Here is a 14359-nt window from a genome sequence, read left to right on the forward strand (position 1 = left end):
GACAGGGGTAGGTTGGAGAAGCTGGGGTCATTCTTCTTGCAGCAATGGAGTTGAGGTTTGATAGCAGTGTACAAGATTATGACATGTTTCAGTAAAGTAGACAAAGTAAAGCTGTTCCTATTATCTGATGGTGCCAAATCTAGGGGTTTCAAGGCTTTGAGCAAGAAATACGCAGTGAGTGCTAAATGACTTAGAACTCGCTGCCTATGAGGGTGGTGAAAGTGGAGACGATCGATGATTTCAAAAGGAAATTGGGTGGGCACTTGAGGGAAATAAACTTGAAGGGCTACAGAGATAGAGTGGGGGAAAGGGAACTGACTGGATTGCTCTACAGAGAGTCAGCATGGACTCAATGGGTTGGATGGCTTCCTTCTATTATGTCATGAATTTGTGATCATCACATTCCAGAATAATTTATTTTTGGCTTTAACTGCTGAATCACTATACATGTCCTGAAGATGTGTCCAAAAAATATCCAAAATTAAAAGTAACTGCTAGACAATACATTTTACATCATTAGAGTTAATTTTCCACTTTACAAATGTGTAAACCCACCATTGCATAAATTGCACTTTTGTGTATTTGAGTTTCTTCACTTATAATGTGACTGATGATACAGGACATCATTGTATATTAAGCCATCACAGGTTCAAGTTCCACTGCACTCTCTTTGCAATTACTTGCTTTCATATGCCATTTGATTTTCGTTTTTACAGAACAATAAAATGAATTGCAGAATATAGTCCCAAAATACCATGAAAATCCTGAAGTCCAATGTAATAAAAATGGATTAACTCACCTAGTTGCCTTGAAGCAGTGGCCTTGATCATAGGATTGTTTTCAGTTACATGCTCTTTTCACGTGATTTCCTTTTTGGACACAGTGCATGCTTGCCTGAAACTGTTTGTCAGCTTCTTTGTGTTTATAAGTTAAATGAAATCTGATAAAATGGTGCAAGATTTGAGTCGCACTTTATACATACCTGTTGCATCATAGTTTCCTTATACTGCTTTTTCTGTGTGACTTTAATTGGAGGGAGTTTGGTGATGGCTGAAACCAGAAAGTTCATTAGGATATCTTCACAGTTTGTCATCTGGTCTATCATGTTGTGAAGACTGGCTGGCAAGTAATAGCTGTACAGGTAGTGATAATATCTGTAACAAAATAGAAATTTCATATAGACATCTATCACCCAATTAATATCTTACAACTCAGAGCATAATTAAGACAGAACAATTAAATTAAGTAGGAAGATGTTTCCTCCTACTGATGTCGGAATATTTTCATTAAACAATGATGACTCACAGATGCTGTCTTTCAAAGTTGAAAATAGATTATACTAATTCATGCTGACTGGTTGAAACCTAAAACAAAATGTTTTTGGGTAAAAATTGGTTTTATATTATCTCGGAATGATTCCCATATTTGCCACTTACAATAACAGGCTGGATTTTTCAAATGGGTTGAGGTTGGGATCATAGGCGATGTTGCGCCACTGGTCTCCATGCCAGTTCACCGTCACCACAATCCTGACCCCCAGCCATTTCCAATGAGGGTCACTCGGGGGCAGATCAGCTACCTGCTGGCAAATGGCAGGCAGCCAATTAAGGCCAATATTTTCAATTAACGGGCCTGTTAAAACCCCATTCCCGTGCAGACTGCATTTTCAGTCAGCAATGTGGGCAGCCCATGTTGGGCTCAGGGGGAAAGGGGTGAGGGGGGGGTGAATGAAAGATCAAGCAAGGGTCCCGCCCTGAACCCATAACAGCCATCGAGCCACAGCTGCAGCTGCTGGCCATCCTCTGGCATGGTGGCCCCTCCAGGATCATGCAGGCAGCTGTGGCATTTTAGACTTACCCTGGCCCTTTCTCTCTCAGTCTCCATGCCTCAGACAGACAGCTCCCACCGTAGCTGTTCCTGACTGGATAGCAAGCCTACTCCCTGCTTTTAATTGCCTGGAGCATTAAAGATTGTGGTGGACGCCATGTGGGGTCAGAACCGCCGGAGCTAGCCCCCATTTTCGGCTCCTGACCTGAATTAAAAATCCAGCCCAGTATGGAAAAGAAAATGACAAGACAAATAATTGCTAGGTTTTCAGCACTCAGGGCAACAATCTTTAATTTTAAATATATTCCTTCATTCATATCTGAATCTTCCTCTGCTTCACAACATGCAAGAGTGTAAGGGCAAATGATTTCCAGCATCCACAGCATTTTTTTTAATGTTTAATTCACTGCTACTTCTCTTCTAGGAACATCCAAATTGAAGAAATTCTGCTTTTCCCTTTGGTGGGATTTCTGTTTGTCTCCTTTACAGATGTTTGTTCTATTTCATCTTTCACTTCATCTGCTGCTTTAAATTTATCTTCTTCATTTCTGGTGTCAAGGACCACAAGCTTCAAGCATTCTAACACATAGGACACTAATGCCCCTATGAACCCTTCTTCCATTTCACTTTTGCTGATGTCATCCATCCTTCCAATCTCATCCTTTGCCATCTTTTCACTATCCTAACCTTGCGCTCTTCTATACTAATACTTCTGATATATCTTCATTTTTTCTCAACTGCATATTCCACACCACAGTGACTGTCAGAGACCTTGATCCATTTCCATTTCCAGCTCTTCCACTTTCATGTCTTCCCCTCACTCCCAGAACCACCACAGAGCTGCCCTTCTCCTCATGTTCCACCTCAGCCTCCACACTGAACAGATCATCCTCCTCTATTTCTGCCTTGTAGTGATGCCACTATCAAACATATGTACCATCCTCCCCCTCCCATTTTAGCATTCCAAAGGGAATGTTCTCTCTGCAACACCCTGATCTACTCTTCAATCACCCTCAACATCCCCTCCACTTCCCACACAACTCAGGGGAGGCCTTTTTAACCTCCTCTCTTCACACGTCTACGATCCCAAACTTTCCTTGCAGATGAAACAGTGATTTACTTGTACCTCTTTCAATTTCTTCTATTGTATTCACTGCTCATGATTTGGTCCCCTCTATGTTGAGAAAATCAAATTTAAATTGTGTGACTGCTTTGTGTGAGACGCCTCTTTTCAGTCTGCAAACATGACCTTGCACTCCATCTTAGGCCTTCACTTTTGTTCTTTCCTCCCCTTCCCTGCCTCTGTACTTGCTTAAAACCTGTTGTATCTCTAACTTGTCGTGTCTTGAGGTCATGCAGCTTTCTGCTGTCAGACCTGCTGAGTATTTCTAGAGTTTTCTGTTTTTATTTCAGATTTCCAACATCCATAGTCATTTGCTTTTTAACCTTTAAGTTTATACCCAACATTCAGCATTACAATTCTGAAACTGTATATTAAATGCATTAGAGTGAAATGGTTCTTTCTCTAAGGCTTCGACTTTTTTGTACAGTATCATTCAGCTTGTGGTTGGCATTTCTCCACAACAAAGTGAGTCAAATTTGGGATCTGGGATAATGGGATAGTGCTTTATCAATAGGATTGGGTTTGGTTTGTGACACAGCCTTTAGTGCTGCTGCATTGCTTGCTTCCTGTATTAATTAATAAGCAATGACTTATATATCACATTATTCTGCAACTTAGAGTTTTCCAATTGTGTAGTAGCCTATTCTCTAATAACTCCTCAGTCTCTTTCTTGACAAGAATCCAAATGTTAATGTGTTTAACTACAACAGATCGTGGTATAATGATGTACCACTAATTTGAATATATAAGTCTACGAAGTGGATATAATTGAGATCTGACAAGCCTTTCACTGATCAGTGCTGATGACGCACAAACTCTCAATTTGGCCCAATGTAGTTATTAGTAAGTGATCCTGACCTATTTTCACTCGTATTTTTTTTATTCTGATGAAAGCAATGTTGAGCTACTGCTGGCTTATATACAGAATTTCAACCAGCTGTGAAATTGTATTGCTGAGACCAAGCACATCAGACATATATATGTAAATTAATACATTTGAATGATTTAACAATAACATTCAAAATTGTGAATTTGTGTTAGTAAAATGGTTGAACAATTATATAGATAGGGAATAACTGGTGGTTTTAAGTATCATGTACTAGCAAACACCCCTGATATCTTCCCATGTAATATGGACAGATTTATTATATTATGGATATATTTATTATGGAAATTATGTGGATAATAACAGCTTGGTTCATTTGGTAGCACCATCCCCACTAAGCAAAGTAGTTGTGGGTTCAATCCCAACTCTAAAACTTGAGCACAGAATCTAAACCATAATTTTAGTTCAGTACCAAAACAATACTACATTGTTAGACGTGACATGCTTTGGATGAGGTGTTAAACTGAGATCTCAGCCACCCATTCGGCTGGACAATAAAGATCCCATGGCACTATTTGAAGAACAGCAGGGAATTCCTCCCAGCCTTGGTCAAAATTCCTCCTTCAAAAAGACCACAAAATAGAATAGCTGGCTATTTATCTCATATTTTGAGCATCCCCGATATCTTGCTTTTGTGATAATTGGTTATTTACCTTGTTACTGTTCGAGGGAACTAACGGTGTCGAATTTAATGACAGACAGTTTTTGGGCAGTGGTTAGGGTGATTGGGCTGCCCACCGAATGCCATTAGATTGAGGTCTGCACCATTTCAACGACCAGGCAGAAATGAGGCCAGGATTTCCAGTTGGCATGTGCCCATGCCAATGGATACAAATAGATTTCATATTTTGTTTTCCATCACTGATTACTTTATAATTATCTACACTAAAACCCAGCTGCCTAAGCCATCTTAATCTGTCTATATACCCTGGAATGTTATTGATCTCTTACATATGGTCACCTGACCACACATCTTCGAGAATCAATACATTTTGTAACATTACTAAAAATCCATTTCTTTCTAGTGTTTATGAATAGGCTGTTTTTTGAAACCAAAGCAGCACGGAATATATTCACAAAAGAAACTACTAATTCAGAAACGAGTTTCAAATACGTCATCGTTGTTGCAACCAAATGAACAATACGGATCCCACCTGAATTTGGGTATGAGGCCAGCAGCAGCTATGGAATTGTCAACTCTGGCTCAATGTATTTCTGGTTTTATCACCAGACCTCCCACCACCAGTTGCCATCCATTGTTAATCAGCACTTTTTCCCAGTTCCAATAATTCTACAACTGCGTTTTTTTCCATGCCCCTACGATTTTTCTTCGGGATTTCTCGCTGCAGAATCTTCATCTCCTCGAGATTCTAGGGCAATTCTGCAGGGTTTGCAATGACTGCTATGTTAAAATGTTTACAAGAAAACCACGCAAAATTGGTCCTTTTGTGTGATCAGGACATGTTCCTGTTGCATCCCAGGAGACAGTGTGCCTGTGACAAATAGATTTGCATGTAGGAAATAAGCCCAACCCTGCTTTGGGGCAAACTCCAGTCATGTTAATGAATTTGACAAGTTGCATTCTCCTGGTGAGGAATGAGCCCACATGCATGCAACAGACTATGTTAGATTCTTCACTGCCCATTCTTCACCCAAAACCAGGTACTGCATGGTTCAATTTCTAGGCCTAGCCATTTTAGATTCTCTTCTTCAACTCTCACAAATGTTTCTGACCAGAATGGAAAACTTCAACACAGAAAAGATGCCAGAGGCCATTGTAATATGGGTTCTGTAGATGTCTCAATGATGAGATCTTGAGACTTGTGTATTTAAACATGAACCATTTATTGTTAAATTTTTTTATTCATCCATGAGATGTGGGCATCGCTGGCTAGGCCAGCATTTATTGCCCATCCCTAGTTGCCCTTGAGAAGGTGGTGGTGAGCTGCCCTCATGAACCGCTGCAGTCCATGTGGTGTAGGTACACCCACAGTGCTGTTAGGGAGGGAATTCCAGGAATTTGACCCAATGATAGTGAAGGAGCAGTGATATATTTCCAAGTCAGGGTGGTGACTGACTTAAAGGGGAACTTCCAAGTGGTGGCAAACCCATGTGTATGCTGCCCTTGTCCTTCTAGATGGTAGCAGTCGTGGTTTGGAAGGTGCTGTCTAAGGAGCCTTGGTGAGTTTCTGCAGTGCAACTTGTAGATGGTACACACTGCTGCTACTGTGTGTCAGTAGTGGAGGGAGTGAATGTTTATGGATGTGATGCCAATCAAGCGGATGGCTTTGTTCAGGATGGTGTCAAGCTTCTTGAGTATTGTTGGAGCTGAACTCATCGATGCAAATGGGGAGTATTCCATCATATTCCTGACTTCTGCACTGTAGAAGGTGGATAGACTTTGGGGAGCCAGGAAGTGACTCACTGCAGGAGTCCCAGTCTCTGACCTGCTCTTGTAGCTACAGTATTTATATGGCCAGTCCAGTTCAGTTTCTGGTCAATGGAAACACCCAGGATGTCGATAGTGGGGAGTTTAGTGATGGTAATGTCATTGAATGTCAAGGGGCAATGGTTAGATTCCTTCTTGTTGGAGATGGTCATTGCCTGGCACTTGTGCAGCATGAATGTTACTTGCCACTTGTCAGCCCAAGCCTGAATATTGTCCAGGTCTTGTTGCATCTGGAAATGGGCTGCTTCAGTATGTGAGGAGTTGTAAATGATGCTGAACATTGTGCAATCACCAGCAAACATCCCCACACTGACCTTATGATAGAAGAAATGTCACTGATGAAGCAGCTGAAGATGGTTGGGCCTAGGACACTATCCTGAGGAACTCCTGCAGTGATGTCCTGGAACTGAGATGATTGACCTCCAACAACCACAACCATCTTCCTTTGTGCTGGGTATGACTTCAACCAGCAGAGAGTTTCCCCTTGATTCCCATTGATTCCAGGTTCGCTAGGGCTCCTTGATGCCACACTCGGTCAAATGCTGCCTTGATGTCAAGGGCAGTCACTCTCACCTCACCTCTGGAGTTCAGCTCCTTTCTCCATGTTTGAACCAAGGCTGTAATAAGGTCAGGAGCTGAGTGACTCTGCCAGAACCCAAACTAGGCATCAGTGAGCAGGTTATTGCTAAGCACGTGCTGCTTGATAACACTACTGATGACCCCTTCCATCACTTTACTGATGATCAAGAGTAGACTGATGGGGTGGTAATTAGCTAAGTTGGATTTCCCCTGCTTTTCATGTAAAGGGCACACCTAGGCAATATTCCACACAGCTGGGTACTGTTGTAGCTGTACTGGAACAGCTTGGCTAGGGGCACGGCAAGTTCTGGAGCACAAGTCTTCAATATTGCTGGAATATGTCTGGACCCATAGCTTTTGCAGTATCAAGTGCCTTTAGCCATTTCTTGATATCACATGGGGTGAATCAACTTGGCTGAAGACTGGCGTCTGTGAATGCTGGGGACCTTCAAAGGAGGCCGAGATGGATCATCCACTCAGCACTTCTGGCTGAAGATTGTTACGAATACTTCAGCCTTATCTTTTGCACTCATGTGCTGGGCTCCCCCATCATTGACGATGGGGATATTTGTGGAGCCTCCTCCTGCAGTGAGTTGTTTGATTGTCTACTACCCTTCATGACTGGATGGGCAGGACTACAGAGCTTAGATCTAATCCGGTGGTTGTGGAATCGCTTAGCTCCCTTGCTGCTTATGCTGTTTGGCACACAAGTAAACCTGAGTGTAGCTTCACCAGGTTGACACCTCATTTTTAGGTATGCCTGGTGCTGCTCCTGGCATGCCCTTCTGCACTATTCATTGAACCAGGTTTGATCCCCTGGCTTGGTGGTAATGGTAGAGTGGGGGATATGCTGGGCCATGAGGTTATAGATTGTGTTCGAGTACAATTCTGCCGATGGCTCTCAGCACCTCATGGCTGCCTAGTCTTGAGTTGCTAAATCTGTTTGAAATCTATTCGATTTAGCATGGTGGTGGTGCCACACAACACGGTGGAGAGTATCCTCAATGCTCCTTTGTGCTAGGTATGACTCCAACTTCGTCTCCATAAGGACTGTGCATTGGTCACTCCTACCAATACTGTCATGGACAAATGCACCTGCGCCAGGCAGGTTGGTGAGGATGAGGCTAAGTGTGTTTTTCTCTCTTGTTGGTTCCCTCACCACCTGCCGCAGGTCCAGTCTAACAGCTATGTCTTTTAGGACTCGGCCAGCCCAACCTGTTGTTGTGCTACCGAGCCACTCTTGGTGATGGGTATTGAAGTCCCCCACCCAGAGTACATTCTGTGCCCTTGCCACCCTCAGTGCTTCCTCCAAGTGGTGTTCAACATGGAGGAGTACTGATTCATCAGCTGAGCGGATAACAATGTGTGGTAATCAGGAGGTGTCCTTGCCCATGTTTGACTAGATGCCATGAGAAATCATTGGGTCCAGAGTCAATGTTGAGGACTGTATACCACACAGTGCCACCACCTCTGCTGGGTCTGTCCTGCCAGTGAGACAGGACATGCCTAGGGATGGTGATGGTGGCATTTGGGACATTATCTGTAAGATATGATTCCGTGAGGATGACTATGTCAGGCTGTTGCTTGACTAGTCTGTGAGACATCTCTCCCAATTTTGGCACTAGCCCCCAGGTGTTCGTAGGGAGGACTTTGCAGGGTCGACAGGGCTAAGTTTGCCTTCATCGTTTCTGGTGCCAAAGTTGATGCCAGGCGTTCTGTCTGGTTTCATTCCTTATTGACTACTTTTAAGCGGCTTGATACAGCTGAGTGGCCTGCTCGGCCATTTCGAGTGTCAACCACATTGCTGTGGGTCTGGGGTCACATGTCGGCCAGACCAGGTAAGGACAGCAGATTTCCTACCCTAAAGGAAGCAGATGAATTTTTATGACAATCAAAATGGTTTCATGGTCATCATTAGACTGTGAGGGTGTAATTTTCTATCTGTGAATGAAGTGCTATGGTGGGCAGTTTCGGCCTTGACCACCCCTGTTGGCCGGAACGGCAGGGACTCGTGCCAGGCTTTGCGCTTGGAAGCTCATTAATTATGTACAGACTGAATTACCTGGCAGGTCGGGAGCTGATTCGTCTGCCCGCTGTCAGCTGGCAGGGTCAAAGTTCCAGGAGCCATATTTAAATGCCAGCACAACACAAACATCTCTCCAGCCCACCTGTCTTCAGAACACGCACAGAGATGTCCTCCAGCCACAAAAAGAAGCCCAAAAGCCTCAAGAAGGCGGCAGCTTCACACACCAGGCCCTCCAGGCATTGATCAGAGGAGTGCAGGCGCACAGGCATGTCCTGTATCCCAGGGATGGCTCCAGGAAGCACAGCAGCCTCACATCTCCAGACTGGGAGGCCGTTGCAGAGCAGGTCAGCATGGCTGGCAACCAAGCCCAAAATGCCATCCAGTGCAGGAAGAGGATGAATGGTCTCATCCGCTCCGCCAGGGTAAGTCATCCTTCAACACCCTCCAAAATCAAAATCCCATCATGGCATCATGCATTCAAACTCAGGGATCTCTCTCAACCATTAGCAGGGAACACATATCACCAGTCATTCTCTCACAGAGACTTTCACATCACCACCATCCCATCTATCATGTTGCTCACACTCCATCCTCTGGCTCTTCTGGAGAGGGCTCACCACAGGGGACATGCATCTCACCCAACTCTGCTCCATCCCTTCCCATCACTTGCCTTTCTTTCTTCTTCATACAGGCCAAGCTGGCACACAGCAGGCGCAGACCGGGGGAGGGATGGCCGACATTGTTCTCGCTGAGTTTGAGGAGGCTGCAGCCAAGCTGGGGAGGTCAGGGATGGCTCCTGTGGGGAAGGGGAGATCGGCCTCTTCCAGCCACCTAGTACGGATCATAGCTCCATCACCTCATCAAATCCTGACATTCACAGTGAGTCATACGCAGTTTTATATAGCTCATGCCCATCAACTGAAACTCTATTTTCTAGGCATCAGGAGATCGAGGCCCACAAAGCAGCCAAGCACCAGTCTGAGCCCCCAGAACAATTCCATAGAGAAAGCTCTGGAAGAGCCGTCATGGCCCTCACACACACCCTCCACCAGCGCAGAGGCACACACCTTGGTGGGGAACAGTTATAGATTAGGCTCATGCTCACTTTCTGGAGAACACATCACTGACACATCCCCACAGCAGTCGGAGGCAGGTCTCTGGCACTCGGAGAGCAGCTGGAGACCAGCTACCTGCTCACTCTGAGTCAGGTGGTGAGCCTCTGGAAGTGGTCGCCTACTCAATGCTGGGGGTGCAACAACAGGCTGCAGAACATCAGACAGATCAACAGTCACACAGCAAACTAGCGCGAATGATGGAGGAGTCCGCCCGTGTTCTGTCTTATGCTGTGGCTTCGACATGCGAGCGCCTTGAGATCACCATGGGAATCCTGGTGCCCACCATGGAGACCTTGGTCCAGCAGGTCTTGCCATATTTTTGCTCAGCCCTGCACTCCATGGCCACACACCCTGGTGGGCATCATCAAGACGTAGGCCATGGGGACAAGGCAGCTCGACCTCCCGCTGGGTGCACCATCTCCTCAAGGAGTCAGGACGGGCCCTGGGGCACCCACGGGGAGGATGAGGGGCTCTTGTCTCAGGACGCTTCAAGGGTGTGCAGCCGCTCACAGCCCCCCTCTGTGTGTGACCTCATCCACCCCAGCTGCTCAGACCGCAGAGGGCACATCTGCCCCTGAGCAGGAGACCCTTATAAGGCTGGCGCCCTTCAGGCCTTGGACCTTCAGAGGACATCAGCCCAGATATCAGGACGTAGCAGTCAGCAGGCAGCCTCCACCTCTGCTGTAGATGTCGGGGCTGCACCCAGGCATAGGGCTAGAGTTAGGAAAGTTAAGAAATTTTGATGTCACCTTTAGGTCATGGATGTGCTACCACTGTAAAGAAAATACGCTTTTGTGAATACATTTCATGATTATGTAAATGTTTTGGGCAGCTGAAGGCGTAAATTTGTACATTTGAATTCCCTTATGTTGAGGTTTAACCATCCTCCCACTCAGTGACAATGTCCCACGATGAGATTAATATTCATGTGATGTCAATCTCAGTTGAGCTATTCTCCACACCCTTGTGTGATGTCAAGAAGATGTATTTAAATTTTTATTTGAAGTGTGTGATGTAAGCATTTCTAACCTTTCTGCCTTAAGGAACACCATTGAGTGAGACCAGCTCATCAGCATTGATAATCTAGCGGCATGTGTGTCTCCTCAGTGCTCGTGGCAGAAGACAAGACATGCCCGGGAGGAGGAGATCGCTAGCCATGTTCTCATCTCAGTTGCAGCTGTGTTTGCATCATTAGATGGCGGCGAAGGCTTCAAGTCTTCTCACGCATCATTCTTCTTCCTCAGTGGACTTTCTGTTCCCAGAGTGAGCTCACTCACAGGGCCCCAGGGACCAAAGCAGAGATCATGGCCTGGTGATTCATGAGGCCTGAATGTGCACGTGTGAATGCTGGACTCGTTCTCACTACATGTGGTTGAACATCCCCTGAGATGAATGGGAATGGCATTGAGGGCTAGGAGAGATGTGGCTATATGCCCTCCCTTAACTTTATTTTTTCTGGAACCTGTCAACAATTAGTGTCACGGGCATGTCTCCCTTGTCTTCCTTCTTCCATGGCGTGATCGCGCTCATACTGACCTCAGCACCTCCTGAGGTTCCTGGCCCTCCAGCGGCTCCTGGGCCTCTGGATCTTCATCCAGTTCGCCCTCTGGCAGGGAGTCACCTCTTTGCATTGCCAGATTGTGAAGGGCGTAACACGCTGTGATGATGTGGGAAACCCAGTTGGGAGTGTATTGGAGTGAGCCACCTGAGCAGTCAAAGCATCTGAAACGCATCTTCAGAAGCCCCATGGTCTGCTCTATAAGGGAGCGTGTGGAGCTGTGAGCAGTGTTTGTACCTCTCCTCGGAACAACTCTGAGGATGATGCACCGATGTCATCAGCTAGTGTTTCAGTGGGTACCACTTATCCCCAAGCGGCCATCCCTGCAGACGTAATGGCCCCTTGAAAATCTCAGGCACCTGGGAGTGACTCAGGATGTAGGAGCCATGCCAACTCCCAGGGTACTGTACACAAATGTGCCGTATGTGCTTCCGGGGATCACACACCATTTGTACATTGATGGAATGATAGCCCTTGCGGTTTATAAACATTAGGGGCTGGTGCTGTTCGCCTTTCCTCCTCACAGCCACTCCACAGTCTTCCCTCCTCCCCATTGATCCCCTCATGTTCACCCTTCTCCCTCACAGCCACTCCACAGCCTTCCCTCCTTTTTGCCGTCTTGCATTTGCCCTTCCCCTTGCTGCCCTTCTACAGCCTTCCTTCCCCATTGCCCACCTTGTGTTCAGCATCCTCGTCTCACGCCCCACCCCCACCCCCGGTCGAAGTGCTAGTTTCTGAAAGTGGAGTTCTGCCTGACTACCACTGCACGGTGGTGTCCTTGTGGACACCGGTCTCAGCCACTGGGAGTAGAAGACCCCCTGCACTCCCCAACCCCGGCCGCAGTACTGGCCACTGTCTGAAAGTGGAGGTCTCCATGAGTGCCACAGCACGGTGGTGTCCTTTAGGACAACTTAGGTGACGAGCAGGAGCAGACCAGCAGCGTGGCATTCATTTCAACAAGACTGGCGCAGCGCTGTGGCAGGTAGACTACATATGTTACACTCACCTCAAAGTTATGAGCAAACTGAGGTCTGACCTGTGCCTCCCTTTTCAATCTCCCACAAATTTGGAAAGTGTGACAAGATCCTGGCGAGCAGCTGTTTTAATGAGCATTCATGAGTTTCATGGGCACAATGAGCGTTAACGTGTTCACGGCACTAGCTGGCAGGATAACCGACCCACTATTAACCCACCATCAGGAGAATTTCAAATTATTTTTACCCCGGCGGATTTGCAACTTTTTGCCTGCCGTTGGATTCTCCGCTCCCACCCACCACGGGCAGGATGGGAAAATTCCGCCTTTAATTCCAGATATGTTATTGAATTGAAATTGTGGTGGGATTCGAACCCAGGTCCCCAGAGCATTACCCTGATTCTCTGGATTACCAGACTAGTGACAATGCCACTATGTCATTGCCTCGCCTGGTGATCTTTAACTATTTACAGATCCTGGGTTACCGTCATGCATTGTGCTGTTACCTCCATGCAGGCTGGTTCCAAAGTTTTCTCTCTAGACTGTTCTCTCAGTTTATTACCATGTTACTCTATACATCATACCATGGGCAATGTTACTCTCCAGTCTGACATTCACCCTTGCTCTGCTAAACACCTTTGCATTACAATGGCAAGCAGGTACATCATATAACATCCCCTTTCTTCTCCAAAGAAAATGTTCCCTTCCAACAGAGCATAATTATTTGTAATACAATCTTTACTTGCTACCCTGATTCCCCTATCTCAAGTCCCTGAATTTATAAATTCAGACGGTCTTGAGGCTTGACAGTTCTTCCACATCTTGGTCTGTCACATTTGGAGGAATGGTAGTTGTACTTTGTATTTCTGGTACTCGGTTATCTCTATTTGATTCGCTTTTTGCTTTCCTTTGAGTTGCGTTGTTCTTTGCCTATCATCCGTCTGCTTTTTTTGGACACTGTGGGCTCATCTTTTTCCTTCTGCAGGGAACGTGTGCTCTGTACATTCCTAGGGTGGACTCGAATTTTCATTTTCCGTGATGCCTGCCATGTTCTTGCTGGATGTATGAGTTTCACAAATGGAAGTTTCATTTCCACTTGTTTTCCAATCTCAGCCAAATATTTCTTTGCTGTTTTGTGTTCAGACAGTTTTTCAAGCTCATGAATCTTTTTCATTCAGCTCAATGGTTCTCAGTAGGTCTGAGACATCCAGTACTCTTTCTTCTTCTAATTCCTTGCATTTCAGTGCTTGATTTGCATTTTCTGATCATAGTTCTGTCTTATCTTTCTTTGTCTGCAGTGTAACTTTGTCCTTGTGCTTCATTTTGGTTTTATTGTTGGCCAGCTCTGTCTCTGGCAAAGTCTTAACTTTTTTCAGTTCTGTAATTGTGCAATTCATGGCTTCATTAGCTCCGCACAGTTTGGAAAGTTCTACGCTCTTCCTTTCAATGCCTTCTCTTTTCCATTCAACTGCTGCTTCAGCTCATCAGGCTGTTTCTTGGAGCTTTTGGCTTCCTCCTGGAATATTGAGCATTACTGAGGCTTCTCTGCCAACAGGTTCTTCAGTTTGTTTAGAGTGATGTTAAATTCATTTTCTTTCTCTTTGTAATTTTCCAAAGGAATAAACTTTGTCCCAAGGAATTCTTGTGGCGTTGAAGGTCTTTCAACAGGTCTTCCTTTTCTTTGTAAAGCTTGCTTGCTTCATCTTGAACTTTCCTGTAATTCAGCATAGTCTCCTTGAGTTTCTTCTGCTGTGCATCCATTCTACTGTTTAAGACAGCCTTCATTTCTTCATATTGCTGAATAAGTACGCATTCCTTTTGCA

The 14359-nt window shown here is 45.5% G+C and overlaps 1 protein-coding gene across 1 annotated transcript in view; it reads right to left on the minus strand.

Annotated features, from left to right (window-relative positions):
- The window catches only part of LOC144680472 (exostosin-1-like), a 709158-nt gene that overhangs the window by 39192 nt on the left and 655607 nt on the right, over window positions 1–14359 (minus strand). The window contains exon 11 of the mRNA XM_078541470.1: window positions 983–1154. Within this exon, the coding sequence (XP_078397596.1) occupies window positions 983–1154 (172 nt within the window). The remainder of the gene's footprint in view (window positions 1–982; window positions 1155–14359) is intronic.

Source organism: Cetorhinus maximus, chromosome 5, assembly GCF_964194155.1.
Source record: "Cetorhinus maximus chromosome 5, sCetMax3.hap1.1, whole genome shotgun sequence".
Lineage (NCBI taxonomy): Eukaryota > Metazoa > Chordata > Chondrichthyes > Lamniformes > Cetorhinidae > Cetorhinus > Cetorhinus maximus.